The sequence below is a fragment of the Nycticebus coucang genome, chromosome 5, assembly GCF_027406575.1.
Source record: "Nycticebus coucang isolate mNycCou1 chromosome 5, mNycCou1.pri, whole genome shotgun sequence".
Lineage (NCBI taxonomy): Eukaryota > Metazoa > Chordata > Mammalia > Primates > Lorisidae > Nycticebus > Nycticebus coucang.
Window position 1 is genome coordinate 46543197 of NC_069784.1, and position 15599 is coordinate 46558795.

The window sequence follows — 15599 nt, forward strand, 5'->3', positions numbered from 1 at the left end:
AAGAAATTAAATATGTTCCCCAAAGGCAACACCACTTGGAAAAGAAACTTAGATATGAAATATACCTAGCAATATGTCTATTTGTATCTTTTTGGCATTTTCTAAGTCTCACAGTCAAAAGAAAAGGAGATGATCCTAAATCCTTCCAATCTGAAAAATAACTCTCAAAGAACTTAGCGGTAGAAGTGGAAGGGGCGTGTACAGAGTTCTCCTTGGTCTGATTTGAGACTTTCCCTGCTAAGACTGGTGAAAGGTGACTAGGCTGGTGTGGGGCTTGTGGACCTGCTCTGCAGAAAACTGTTCATTGTGCAGAAAACTTCACCCACCACTTTTTAGTAAGGGATGTCTCAAAAACACCACCATAGCCTTTTCATTTTGTGAGTTGGGATACATTCACAACGGAGCGTCTCTTTCCACGTCTGGCACTTAACTTTAGGTCACAGGACCCTTCTTATGACAGAGCCATGTTAGCTCCATGTTTCATTCCATAAAATATCGGTATTAAACGCTAAAGAGATCTGACTCTGGATGGCCAACCTAGAGCGTTACAGTGCCCAGCACGATGTCTGTGTCGACTGCTGCTAAGTTTAGAAGAGGGGAAAGCATCTGTCCCCCTTGCTCCAAACTACCCATGTAGTTAGAAACCCCATGTATGTGGTAGGGGTTTTCCCTCCAGAGTTTTTATACCTTTAATCCCTGGATCTCTCAGTTACGGTGTTAAGGTATGCGGGATGGTTTAGCCAGTTCCAGGGTTGAGAACTTGAAAGTTCATCATTAGCACATATTTTGGGATGTCCCTTAAGGGACAAGTATGTGTTACAAGCTGGGGAAGCTGAACACCAGGCTTCGGTCAGCTCTGGACACTGCCTGCCCAGCTCAGGTCAGCGTGGTCTCTTCTCTCTGCTGCCCAGCCCAGGCGTGATGCAGTGGCTGCTTCCGGTCCACAGACTGGGGCCGGCTTGTGTTACTCACTCCACCTCTACCTGCCTGAGGTGTCACCCCAAGGTGCCCCAGTGAGGAAAGACGTGGTTTGTAATATAGCCTAGCAGGAGGCCTGAACTGGATGGTAACCATGCCAGTTACCATCCCTCTCCTCAATCAGGAGAGGGCTGGTGTCACTTGCTGGGGAAACGAGCCTCAGTTTGTGTGTGTTTTCATTTCATTCCTTGCCCCCACAGAAATATGTGCAGTGGTCTCTGCCTTTCATTGTCTTTGGAGCCACCGGCTTGGCCTCGGGCCTCCTGAGTTTATTACTGCCAGAAACCCTTCACAGTCCACTGCTGGAGACGTTTTCAGACTTTCAGGTGTATTCCTATCGCAGGCTCGGGGAGGAAGCCCTATCTCTGCAGACCCTGGATCCTCCACAGGTATGAGGTTATTTTTCTAAACCATTATACCACTTGGGTGATGATAGTTGCTGAAACAAAGACTGTTCAGGTTGGGTTAAATCAGTGATTTTTAACTAGTGTGCCATGAGAGGATCTTAGGTGTGCTGAGAAAATTTTGAAAGACCATTAATTAATTTCGAAAGAAGTTCAAAACACAGTTTAGTATGTCCCAATTTTTTTTACTCCTTTTTCTTGATTGACACACTTTAAGTGTGCCACAGAAGTTTAACTTTAGGTTCAAGTGTGCCTGGAGATAAAAAAGATTGGAAAACACTGGGTTAAATGGAGCTGAATGAAACTGGAAAACAAAGGTGGAATCTAACAGCAGCTGATTTCAGAGAGATGTGATGGGTGACTTTTCTCAGAACACTGTAGGGGCTGTTTCTTTGGGGCATAGATGTCATAAAGATGCATTTGCCAGATGAATAGTGAGACAGTAACTTTCACTTTAGAAATGTTGGTGACCTCATTTCTCTGCCCTTTCCCCTTTCCTGTTTCAGTGTGTGGACAAGGAGAGCCCTGTAGGGAGTGAGAGTGAGGAAGAGGAGGAATTTTATGACGCCGATGAAGAAACTCAGATGATCAAGTGAAGACCCTGCAGATTCCTCCTCGGAAGCAAAGGTTGTGTTTCATGCCTCTGGCTAAGGCAGGTTCTTCTTAAGAGTTGTAGAATGGTGTGGTTTAAACAGCCTTAGATGATACTCACTATGGACTGATTTTTTTCCAGACACCAAGGGAAGTTGGAGAAGAGATTTCACGAGAGATGACATCACTGCATTGAAGGAATATTTGTTAATTTGTCCACAATTCAAGTTGAGCTCAGAATCGTGACCTCTGGTAAATTGCTGAAATCTGCCTTCCGGAGTGTCAAGCTGATGCGTTTCTGGAGGTTGATCATGTTGCTTTCCCTTCATGATTACCTAAAGGCAGATACGTAACATTTTTCACTACCATAGTGGGGTAAGATAAATGATCCTTAAGATTGAATCTTTAGCTGGGTGTGGCGGCCCATGCCAGTAAGTCCCAGCACTTTGGGATGCTGAGGTGGAAGGATCACCTGAGGCCTGGGCAACATAGTGAGACCTCTTCTCTATAAAAATGTTTAAAAAGTAGCTTTGTGCGGTTATGTGTACTGAGGTCCCAGGTACTTCGGAGGCTGAGGAGAGAGGGTCGCTTGAGCCCTGGAATTTGAGGCTGCAGTGAGCTATGATCTTGCCACTCACTCTGGGCAACAGAGTGAGATCCTGTCTGTAAAAAGAAAGTTTTTAAAAATGTTGGTACCGGTGCCTGTGGCTCAAAGGAGTAGGGCGCCAGCCCCATATGCCGGAGGTGGCGGGTTCAAACCCAGCCAGGGCCAAAAAATACAAAAAAAAAAAAAAAATTGGTACCATGTTTGGCAGTTGCTCCTTATCAGGAATCTTCTGATGCAGATTGGTGTCAGCATGTCAACTCTGTGTCTAAGGAAAAGCACTCTGACGTCATTTGTGTGCCCCGCGGCCCCGCGGCTTTATCTCTGCTGACAAAATTAGAGTCCTCAAGTGGGTTCCCAGCCTGTTGGTTGATTTGGGCTTCTTATACTTTTAGCCTGAAGATGACTCATTCCTAAAACCCAGATGTACCAAAGCAGTTTACTTCGAGGCAGAGGTATGGCTATGGCTCCCTGTTAGCCTTGTGATACTTAAATTGTGTAGTTTCTTCAGTTCCCACTTAGAGTCTAGTACTTCAAAGTCATGCACAGTAAATGATAAAGCTTAAAGTAGAAGGCAGTTACAGAGCGCTATGTAGCTCACACCTACAATCCCAGCACTGTGGGGGGCCGAGGCCAGAGGATCACTTGAGATCAGGAGTCAGCCTGAGCACCATGGCCAGACCCACTGGGTGTGGTGCTGTACATCTGCCGTCTCAGCTACTCAGGGGGCAGAGGCAGGAGGATCCCTGGAGCCTAGGGGGGCAGAGGCAGGAGGATCCCTGGAGCCTAGGGGTTGGAGGTTGCAGTGGGTTGTGATTGAGCCACTGCACTTCACCCTGGGTGATGGGGTGAGACCCTGTGTCAAAACAAACAAAAAAAGAAAAGAGTCAAAATCATGTGACACGTTGAGCATGTAGGTGTAAAGAAAAATGGTGCAGTTTTTAATAAGGGAGAAAAGAAAACTATCCTTCACATTTTTTTGTTTGTTTTGCTTCTAGTGTTGTGCAGTGGGGGACTTTGGGCAGCATTTAATAACCTAAGCTCTTCCTGTCCTGGAGCAGCCCGTGCCTCTTGACCCAGCATGGAAGGCTCAGTAGTTTCATAGGAAGCATTGGTTTTTTTCATTACATACTGTCAACTTTCAAATGCCTCAAAATCATGCTTAGTTTCCTAAAATCATATGCTGAAAATATTTTCCCACAAAACTTGAAAACCATCTCAAGTAGGAGAATAAACCTGGAGACAAGCTTAGGCAGCCTTGTTCTAGGTCACTTTCCCAACCATGTTGGGAAAAGTCCCAACCGGACGTCCATGTTTCAGACTTTCTGTTTCTGCTAATCTCTTGGTGAAAAAGTAATTGCATTCGAGATAAAGAGAAGATGTCACTGTGGTTACTTCTGGAAATCTCGGGAGCACCATCCCCAGATGGCTCCAGATACTCCCCTGCTCTCCCATGCTGACGTCCTGGTTTGCACTACGTCAGTGTGTACCTTTGAATTTTTAAAACTATTTTTAAGTCCTTTATGCCCTTAATTATGTATTGAGCTCTTCATAAACAGGGCCCATGTCTACTGCTGTTTATTTCACCCTGCCAGGCCCAGAACATGGGTTTAGACAGAGTAAGGACCTAATAAATATTACTGTTTCTAGCCGGCAGGGGGATCGTGGAACTCTCCCAGTCTTCATTTTTGCAAATCTTAACCAAATTGTGGACTCCTGTTTGTCTTTCTCTGGAAAATGAAGACCTGGTCACCATCAGGATAGGGAGAGGAAGAACTTACAGAGACACATGGAAATTCTTAAACAGTTGAGCATTTAAAATAAAATAGTGAACTAATGTATATATAATCTTTGATTGACAGAGGCTTTCTTTGTATTATAAGAATAACATATTCCATTATGGAAAATTTGGAAATTAGAAATTTTAAAATGCATCACCCATAGACCCAACATCCAGAGACAGCCTGCGGGACAGCCTTGTTCCATGTGAAGACCAACCGGGCGTCCATCTGTCTATGGGCACTGGGTGTCGTCCCCTCTCTGCTCTGAGCTGTAAGAAAGGAGCGAGAGATGTACATTTGAATTAAAAGTCTGAGCTGGCCATCAGCTGCTAATGTCAGATGTGTCTCTAAATTTTCTTTCTAGATGGTTCGTTAGCAAAGTTTAATAATGACTGTTCTTTATTTATACCACTTTTTTAAAAGCAGACTCGTTCCCTTTGGATAATAACTGTTGAAGAATATTGTTTGTAGAGCGTGCATGTGTATATATTTGCATTGATTATATTATTGGAAAACTTTTAATTCATAAGTAACACATATTTTGTTTGTACAGATGATTTGTAAAAAACTGTCTTTTTTTTTTTTTTTGGCCAGGGCTGGATTTGAACCCACCACCTCTGGCATATGGGACCGGCGCCCTACTCCTTGAGCCACAGGCGCCACCCCTTTTTTATTCTTTTCAAAATTAAATTTCTTTTCTCCTAAACATAGCAAGAAAAGTGTAAGACCCCAGGGCTTCCAGGGTCAATGGTCTTAGTAACAGCTTATCTAGAGCCTTTATACCACACAGATATGTTGAAAGAAACCGTGTTGCAGTTTTCTGACCTTGTGAGTTAACACTACCACTCATTGGAAAGCCAGTACTTGTCATCAGGTTGCTTTCAAACAATGCAGATATTCTTTAGTATTTTAAAATGAGCAAATAAAATATAAAAAAGTGAAAACAAAGGTTTCTGGGGGGCTGCTTGAATGAATATCATTTGGACAGGTATTTTTATGGGCAATCAAATTGATGAAGAGAAAACGTTAAGTGTGTTTCTCCACACTCTCTCAAGGTATGTTTGTAAACGCTGCAAATGTACTGAGCTCCAAAAAAGTGATGCTTTCAAGACTTAAAAAAAAATGATGAAGAGACTTCCATTAGGTGATTTTTATCTTAACAAATACTAAAATAATTGCCACTACTATAACAGAAGTAAAATAGAGCTTTCCACAAGGACTCACTCCTTCATACAAATTCTTGATCACTGGTTCTTACATTGGCAGGGTATCTATAAATTTTTAGATTTCTTTTTACTAAATAAAATGTCGGTGTCTTGGTTTCTTGTGAATTTAATAAAGGATCACAAAACACAGGCCTTTTGTTCTCACAGAACATCTCAAAATGTACAGTAACATCTTTGACAAATTGGGCAAATACGGAACCTGCTGGAGATGATGGGTGGTAATGAAATTGAGAGTCATGAGTACAAAAGATAACGATGTGAGTAAAAATGCTTTTGAAAGAGAAAAATACAAAAATGATGCCTCATGGAAAATCCACTGAAGTTGTGCATCCCAGAAAAAAGGCCTTATGATCATTACCTCGATAGATGCGTGAAGATTATTTGACAAAATCCAGCACCCTTTTAAAATAAAAGCTATTGGCAGACTAAGAGTCAAAGGAAGCTTCCTTAACAAAATAAGGGCTATTGTAATAGGTCTGGGGAAGTGGCACACAGCATCTGTTCACCTTCCTGGTTCTTTGCCTTCAGATGTTTTTGATCATAACCCACAAGAAGTGCTTTTATATATTCATTGTCCTCCTCCTTTAAAAATATGTACATAAAGTATAAAACATAGATAAATATACCTATACTTGTATGTGTGTTTGTAACTTTCATGAAATAATACCTATTCTTGTTAGGCACATTGATAATTTATATTCCGTTCTATTTTTTAAAATGCAATTTGTAACCTACTAAATCAATTTCATGACCCACTAATAGGTTCCAACCCAGAGTTTGAAATCCACTGTTGTACTCTCTATCACCGTGTCCAGAGAAGCTTGAAGCTAAGATGTACATTTCCTGAACACCTTTGCAACAAGGCCTCTAGGTGCAATTTAGTTTGGTCAGGCAGAGACAAATGGAATTTGGAAAGTGGACGTGAGGTACAGGCCATAGTTCTGCTGGGTCTTCACAGTGGTAGGAACATTTGGTTTCCCTAAGGACTATTAGCCAGTGATGTCATCACTCAGGGATAAATAATAATGGATTAAGATCTTAAGATTTGTTGACATAGAACAGTAAGGAGTCTAATATTTGCATAGGAAGGCAAGGTTTTTTAAATAGTCACCATAAAATTAAAAGAAAGCCAATAGATTAGGAAAAACATTTGCAGCTTCTATAAACAATAAGGATTCAGGGCGGCGCCTGTGGCTCAGTCGGTAAGGCGCCGGCCCTATATACTGAGGGTGGTGGGTTCAAACCCAGCCCCAGCCAAACTGCAACCAAAAAATAGCCGGGCGTTGTAGCGGGCGCCTGTAGTCCCAGCTACTCGGGAGGCTGAGGCAAGAGAATCGCTTAAGCCCAGGAGTTGGAGGTTGCTGTGAGCTGTGTGAGGCCACGGCACTCTACCGAGGGCCATAAAGTAAGACTCTGTCTCTACAAAAAAAAAAAATAAATAAATAAATAAGGATTCATATGCAGAATAAAGAATGACTACAGATACCAGAAAGAAAAGTAACAGGAAAGTTTACAAAAAATAGGCTATTCAAAGATCAAAAGATGCTCAACCTCACTAGAGGATCGGGGCAGTGGAAATTGAAACAATGTTAAGATATCACTTAAAACCCGTTAGATTGGGGGGAAAGTCATAATATCAAATGCAAAAGCTATGAAGAAATCATGATAGAAGCTAGGAATTTATTCATCGTCTAGATGAATGTCATTAGCAAGCAAGGTTGAAAATGTGCATATTGTATGACACAGAAATTCTGCTTCAATACGTGTATGTGTATCATGGGAGAGCGTTTTCAGAAATCTTTACTATTAACCCACTGTAAGAAAAAGGTTTTTCACACTATGATACACAGTACACACACACAACTGAAACAGTCTTGTAAAACAACACAAACGCAGCATATGCTCTGCTTTATATTTCACTTTTCAAAAAAGGAATACTGGTGAAGACATTAAAATGATTTCATCATTCACGAGTAGACCCAAACCTGCAGCTGGGAGAAGTGAACCATACTGTCCTTCACACTTGCCTTAGTATTTGCCTGGTGCACACGTGTGCAAGAGATGTGTACTAAGATGTCTGCCACAGTGTTGTTAGTTGTAGTAAAATAATAAAATCCAACACTTTAAGAAAATTTATATAATTTCATATGCACAGGATGGGATAAAAACAAGAGTTCTATGTATTGAGGTGGATGGATCTCAATAATGTTGAGCAAAATGTTGGCAAATTTTTGCTGGATTAACGTTATTTCATGGTTAAATTCTATGGTGAATTATTACTTGCTAATTAAAGAGATTCAAGTGCTTCTTATGCCATACCTTATAGCCAAGACTATTGTTATTCTATGCCCAAAATATAGACATCTCCCTCTTATTCCTACCAGATGAAGAGTTCCCCTCTTCCCTATGGAGAAGGTCTATAAATCTGCCCACATGTAGCTCTCAGTTTTTCTTGAACGAGAGATTTACATCTGTGGAAACATTTATACAACTTTGCAGCCAAGATCCTAGAACTCTGTGTTCTAAAGCTTAGAAATGATTTACATATTGATTGAAAAATGTCAAGGGCCGAGGTAGCAAAATGAGTATTAAAAGAACTTCAGTCTGGACCCTGAGCAAGAATTGGTTTTGAATAGGGTTGATTCTGATAGAATTGATTTGCTTCAAAATACAGCTCCAAGAAATTAAATGAAATGACAAGCGTGAAAGCACACACTCAACTTTAAGAAGAGTTTAATAAACAGTGTTTTACCAGAAAGTAGACAGAGCTTCTATAAACCATGGAAGAGAAGGCATTATGCAGGATGAAGCCCGTTCATGGAATCTTTATAAAGTTCAGCCTCCTGGGCACAGCACAGCTTGACAAGTGGATCCAGAGAAGCAAACAGGATAATCACCATGGAAGGCACTTAAAGCCAGTGAGTATCTGTCACATCAGATGATCAGGATAAGCTATTCTAGGTGGTGATAATGTAACAGATTCATTTACTTCCTAAAGCCTCTTTTACTCTTAGAGATGCATTTCACCATATACGGAGAACATTTTCTTTTCTGTTTACTATTGCAGGTGGCATGCTTTCATTTAATTGTGTAGCAGGATCAAGTTATATGTATAGGAATGTAAAAGAAGAAGGACTAGGCTTCGTGCCTGTAGCTCAAGTGGCTAAGGCACCAGCCACATACACCAAAAAGCTGGCGGGTTCAAATCCACCCCAACCTGCCAAACAACAATGAGAACTACAACCAAAAAAAAAAAAAACAATAGCCTCTGAGAGGCTGAGGCAAGAGAATCGCCTCAGGAGTTGGAGGTTGCTGTGAGCTGTGATACTATGGCACTCTACCCAGGAGGCTCTGTCTAAAAAAAAAAAAAAAAAAAGAAGGACCTTAATGAGCACGTTTTTCACTTGTGTGATTTGCCAAGCAACCCCCTTGCTCTCTAACTCTTTCAATGAGCAGTGAAGAAATACCAATAACTTGAGGACTGTATCAAGCACTATATCTCACCACACTTTGGGGGAAATTTGCTGTGATCAGCAAATACTTTAAAGCCTCCCAATCCCCCCATTTCTTTGCTAGTACAAAACAGCAAAACAGGGATATGAAATGAATTGTTTCTGTAATGTGCTTGCCTCTAATGCCGTACAGTTAGATTGGAAAACTCAATAAAACTGGCAGAGAGTAACAGTTTACTTTCAACTGATAGTCTTACAAATTATTTATTGTGATTAATTTTTCCATTATATTCTAAATGGGTTCTATAACCATAAGAGAAGGGGATTGAAGAGTATTTTGCTTTTATGAGATGAATAGCTGCGAAAACGACCAGTGGTTAGGAAATTTGAAACAGACCACCTTTCCATAAAGAATACTCTGAAGGGCCTTTTTAGTTTACATAAGTAATAGGGTGTTGTATTAGTTTCCTATTGTTGCTCTAACCAATTTCCACACACTTAGTGGCTTGGGATGAGACCAATTTATTCCATGACAGTTTTGGAGGTGAAACTACAAAATAGTCTCAATGAGCTAAAAATGAAGACATCAGCAGGGCTGGTTTCACAGCTTCTGGGGATTAAAATGTGAGTAGTTTTAGAGGGGATCATTCAGCTTATCATAGGTGTCTTAAAGTCTGTGTCATTAAAGGGTCCTGCATGGACAGAACCTGGTGAGTCATCAGTGTATATTGTAAGTGTAATGGGGTAATTCAGTCATCCGGAAAAACCAGACCCAGACAGTGAACAACAGCCCCATTTGACTTATCTACCCATTTGGTGAAGCCGAAAGTCTCCCACTAAGACATATTATCACTTAATTGTTCGGAAGAATAAACTGCTTATAAAGAATGTAAACCTCATCTTTGAGTTTCATTTGTTGTTGTAGCTTAACAGTCTCCAGCAGTAGCCTTACTGAAGTCCGTTATTACTTGTATAACTTCGTTGTGTTCTCTTAAATTAACCAATACTTTCCCATCATAACTTTATCGTGTGATTTAATAAATGCTATCTCCCCTAGTAAGCTGTAAGCTCTCTGGAAACAGGGTACATGTCTTTCTTTTTCCTAATACATTCCAGCCCATGGCACTGAAACCATTGTGTTTTGCTGATTCCGAAATTTTTGAAGGAAGGCAAGCTTCTCACCACTCCTTCATAGGAGCGCCATTGTTACATTGAACTCAAAGGCAAAACTCTATCTTATTCATTTTAATAACCTTAAGAACTAGCACATTATCTGGAATACGGTAGGTATTTATTTAAATTTTTAAATAAAGGTATGCTCACACACATTGTCAGGAGTGATAAAGTCATTGGCTTAACTGGTCTGTGTCCTTACTCGAAAGGGATGTTATTCCCCAAAATCAATTGAAAAAAAGTCTATGGATTTTTTATTTCTGAGAAAGTTACTGATAAAAACTAGAAAGGCCCTCATTCCACTTCAATCTTCTCATTACCTAACTTCACCATTTTGTGCAAAGTTACCATTAGACTATAACTTTGTAATAGTAATTATAATTTACTGAATAATTAGAATAACTTCGAGAGAGAAATGATTCCTTTTAACACGTTTTAAAATATCTACCCTGAGAATGGAAATAAACAAAGGATTGATTATTAAATAATAATCTTGGCCATATATTTACATACTATAGTAGACCCTCTGTAAGTTGACCACCCAAAGGATGGTAATAAATTGGTCAATATATGAGGATGGTCAGCATAAGGAACTAGGCCTACTGTACTGACACGTATCTGTGGTACATACCCTGTCTGTGAGAATTAGGTCATCCTAATTAGGTGGTCGGTGTAGGGAAGTGGTCAATTATGGAGGTCTTCTATTGGAAATACCAATTCTATTGGCATTTTCAAAATACATTCAGTCTACTCAGTGGTAGAATAAATTGGTGATTTTTTTTTTAAAAAAATAGATAACTCCCTGCTCCCATAAAGAGGCAGTCAACCCTATGAAGGTATTCTTTGGAAGAATTTTTGGCATAGACATCATGGTTGTAACATTGAGATCTCTTAATATAATTCATCTTATGGCGACAGAAAGTTCAGAAGTGATGTCAGTCTGGTTCCAGGAATTTAAGGATCAACACAGTAAGAAAGAAAGGTCATTAGGTGTTTGATCAATGTTTAGATGTTTTTTCTTTGCTAGATGACTTGGAAGGTGGCTCTCACATGTTGACAAAAAAGTAGGTCACCTTTTCTTTGCCAGAGGGACGCTTTATCAGAGGAATGAATAAACACCTGAAAACAACTGAGGGTAAAGCCTAGGGGAAAGTTTGACAGGCTGGTTATATTTATTTCTCCATCCTGATACATCCCAGGAAAAGATATTTATTAACTGGTAAGTAGGTTCTAAAGCATCTTCAAGACCAGAAAATGCATTCAGATGCCATTGAGCTGTTGAAGTCTCTAGTTACTAATACTATAGTAGAGACAAAGTACAGCAGCCACACTTTTCTTTTTTTGGGGGGGGAGGGACAGTCTCACTTTGTCGCCCTTGGTAGAGTGCCCTGATGTCATAGCTCATAGCAACCTCTTACGCTTGGGCTCAAGTGATTCTCTTCCCTCAGCCTCCCAAGTAGCTGGGACAGCCACACTTTCACAGAAAACAAATTTATGATCTTCCCAATCAAGTCCACCAGGAGAAGGAAAGTCTTGATAAGGATTCAGATGATAAGGAGAAAAGTGACAAGTGTGAAGACCTGGGCAGCAGCAGAGAATTTCAGAAAAGAGATTGCATCATAGAGCAAAGTTAGTCTGAGTGTGGTTATGCGGGATATTAGAGTTAAGCAGAACAGTAAAGCCCCTGGTAAGTTATGTTAGCAAAGGTGTCATAAAATGACACCCAAATGAAAAATAGAGTGACAACCTAGATTTTGTGTATCTTCTATTTCCTTTTAACCATTTCAAACCACCCCAAATAGCTTCAAGTTTACCCTTGAGTAGATGTGCACAAAAGATGCCAGATTAAAAGAGATACTGGTATTATCTTCCCTTAATGCCAGTGATCATGATGGTGACAGTGGCGGTCTTCACTATCCTGTGTTGGGTACCATGTGCCATGTCACCATGTCCTTGCCTAGGTCATGTATGAGGCAGTTTTACAATCTCTACTCAATTGATGACAACAGTGAAGCTAAGACATCACCTTGACAACTTCCTCAAGGTCCCAGTTTGCAAGTTGCAGTGCTACTTACAAAGCCTTGGACTATTAGAAATGGCCTCAAATCTCCGTTGGTTTTCAGGACAAGAAAAGGAAGTTGAGAAGAACAGTCAACTGTTCTTCCTTATGGCATCCTTATGAAGCCAAGGATGATAAGGTAGGGCATTTTAGGAAAAATTCTAATTAGTTCAAGATTCTCCTTGTTTTTTAGAGACTTCAAGGTTTCTTTTTTTTTCCAGAATTAAGTCAGAGGGGGAGTCTACATTCATGGGTTAATAATATAATTATATCAGGAAGCTTATCAAGATTAATTGGCTGAATTAATGAGCTGAATGAGATTAGGACCTTACAGAGAGGATGACAAAATTCCTCTTCCTCTCTCATTATTTGCTTTGGGGAAACTGTAAACCTGCCATTCCAGTAAGAGCATTCAGGAAATACTCACTGTGGACCTACTGTGTGCCAGGCATTGTGATAAGCTTGGGGTTGTCAAAGGTCAGGGATCTGGGTTCCTCAAGCTGTGAGCCTTTCCAGAGTCTGCCCTGAATCTGAGCTGCAGGGAGTGGGAGTTTGGGGGAGGGATTTAAAGTCCCTGAAAGGCCTGGGTGGAATTGGAGCCTTGGGAATCCAAATTTGGGAAACTAGCTAGTATCAGAAAATGATGTATCAGAAAAAGAATTTCTTGAGAAATAAGATCTCAGGCTGAGATTCTGCTAGAGTCTCACTTCTAAACTATTCCTCACCCTATGCTTTAATTATGCTTCTGGCTAAAACCCATTATCTGGGGAGAGGAAGCTTGCTGCTGCTAGGGAAGGGACAGGTAAACATATCCTCTTGGCATGCATAGGCCCTTATCAGATCAGCCACTATTCAAAACTCAAGGCAAAGAACCAGGCCTTTCCAACAGCTACCAATTTTTCTTTCGTATTTCTTGTTAAATTTCTTTATTTGATGCTTAATAGTTTATAGCTCTGAAGTAGTACAAAATATTCCCCAAAGACATTTTAAGTACCCTCTGCAGTCTTCATAATCAGTATCATGTAAATAACGCTTTCAGAATCAGAAAGCCATTCTCATTTTCTCCATCCATAACGTGAAATGTTAATAATACCATCTTTCTTGTAAGTCTTGTGATATGACTAACTGACACGTATGTAAAATTCCAACTGCCGCATAGTAGGACTTCAGTAAATTATACCACTTAGGGAACTGTACAAAATTTTAAAACAAGGATCTAATGCACACATTTAAAAAAATGTTTTTTTTAAAGTGACCTCCGACAGTTCTGTACTTTTTCCAAATAAATGTAATTGCTATTAAATGTTCCTAGAAAGCATATTTTCACTTGATCTACTTCATTTGCCAAATAATTATGTAACTGAGGAAACAGGACTTTCATAAGATCATTTTCCTTTTCTTTATTGTCCTGGAAGATCTTTCATTTCCCATATATAGAAAAAATGCCTGGAAGCTGCATTCCCCTCCTACTTTTCTGAAGAATCTCAGGATCGGGGAGGTGGCTGTATCCTCCTTGTGGGAGGAGTTGAAGGACTCTATAAAACTGTGCTTTCTCTGACCCTGGACAGCAGACCTTCTCTGATTTTTTTGGAATCAAACTGGAGGAGTAAGCGCAGGAAAGAGGTAACTGGGGCTCTGTGTGTGTGTGTGTGTGTGTGTGTTTGCTGTGGGCAGATGTTCAGTCTAAAGCTCCATAAGAGAACCAAGGAGAGGAAAGAAAACATGATCTCAGGCTACACTGGGCTCTGTAGAAGGGTCCTCCGGGATTCTTTCTAGCTGCTGGTACACTTAGGAAAAGAGTGTGATCTGTCCAAAGTGTCATCTGTGTTTAAACTGTGGAAAGCCACAGGAGCCTTGAGTGAATGAACAGAAAGCAAATTCAATGACACATTACGCACTCCACCCTTGAGGTGGATGAACAGGTCAGGTTGTTTTCAAGACGAGGAATTTTTAGCAGACCAAGTTACATCTAGTTGTTCACATAGGGGTTCTATCCTTTGCCCTCTTTGCTTTCTGCTTTTTTTTTTTTTGCAGTTTTTGGCCAGGGCTGGGTTTGAACCTGCCACCTCCAGGATATGGGACCGGTGCCCTACTCTGTTGAGCCACAGGCGCCGCCCCTTTCTGCTTTTTCTATTCTCTCTGAGCAATCTTGACGTCCTCTGCTCTGATATTGAATTTTCTTGATATTTCTTTTTCTGATTATAAAAAATAATACGTTGACTGTAAAAAGTATATTGGACAATACATGAAAGGCTAAAAAGGCAAAGGGAAATTAAATGCGACCCTGCCCCCTGGAGATGACTGGCTACTCCCACTCTTTTGTCCAGGTTTGGGTAATGTTTTGTCACCTGCTTTTTTCCCATCATCAATATGTCACCAGCATTTTTTTTTATATTAATTAATCTTTTGCTATTTATTTTTAAAGGCTGCTGTATTTTAATTTATTTAGCCAATGTGTAATGATTAAATGTTCAGTTTATGTAATTTTTCACTATTTTGAGGCATACAGACAGTTGATGTAGTTCCCATGTTTTCTTGAGATACGTTTGAAGATGCAGATTTATGGTGTCAATGGGCCTGATTCTTAAAATTTTGGTGACAATCTTCATATCAGTTCTCACTGTCATTGTTAATATATGAGGACCAGGTTCCCCACAGTCTCCTAAACACTGACTTTTTTTTTCTAGTCTTTGCCAAATTATCAAATTCTAGGGGGAAGGGCATGAAAGAGAGTGATACCGTGTTGTTAGGATCTAATTTGCCTGCTTGGAGCACCTAGAGATTTAACGGTTTGGGGTTTATTAACCATTTGTGTGTCTTCATTTTTGGATTGCCTCTTCAGGTTCTCTGCTCATTATAAAATTATGTTTTCTAATTTCAAAGCTGTACATTTGTATTTCGGTTTCCTTTCTACCACTTGTTCCGTCATTCTTCTTGTCCCTACCAATTCAAAACGACACCTTTCTTTCAGAGCCTAAGGATCCAGAGTTCTTGGATGGTCATGATTATTAGGCAGAAGAGGAGAGGGGGAAAGGACATGGGGCATCGGCAAGACTTTAGTTTTATGGGTAGCATGTCGTATGTTGCAAAAATGACAGACGTTTTTACTGATAAAGTCTGTATGTATGGGCTCAGGCGTGTTTTCTGTTCCTCCTGGTGCTGTATAAAAAAGTTATGGAAACTGTGTATTCCCTGTAAATTTAAAACCTCCAGGCCAGATGGAGCAACTTACACTACAATCCCAGCACTTTGGTAGACTGAGGTAGGAGGATGTTCCGAGGCTTAAAGAGGCCAAGAGTTTGAGATCAGCCTGGGCAACATAGACAGACCT

General features: G+C 40.3%; 1 protein-coding gene across 9 annotated transcripts in view; it reads left to right on the plus strand.

Annotated features, from left to right (window-relative positions):
• Window positions 1-6570, plus strand: part of SLC22A15 (solute carrier family 22 member 15) — an 87470-nt gene extending 80900 nt beyond the window's left edge. For 2 of the 9 annotated variants that reach the window (XR_008380157.1, XM_053591368.1), the window contains exons 11-13: window positions 1179-1367; window positions 1889-2009; window positions 2116-6570. Coding sequence is in view for 2 of the 9 variants with exons in the window: in XM_053591368.1 (XP_053447343.1) it covers window positions 1179-1367; window positions 1889-1978 (279 nt within the window). In the remaining 7 variants the exon portion in view is untranslated. Of the gene's footprint in view, window positions 1-1178; window positions 1368-1888; window positions 2035-2115 lie in introns of those variants that run through there. The other 7 variants (XR_008380156.1, XR_008380152.1, XR_008380153.1 and 4 more) reach the window with 7 other exon arrangements.
• Window positions 6571-15599: the final 9029 nt, after the last annotated feature.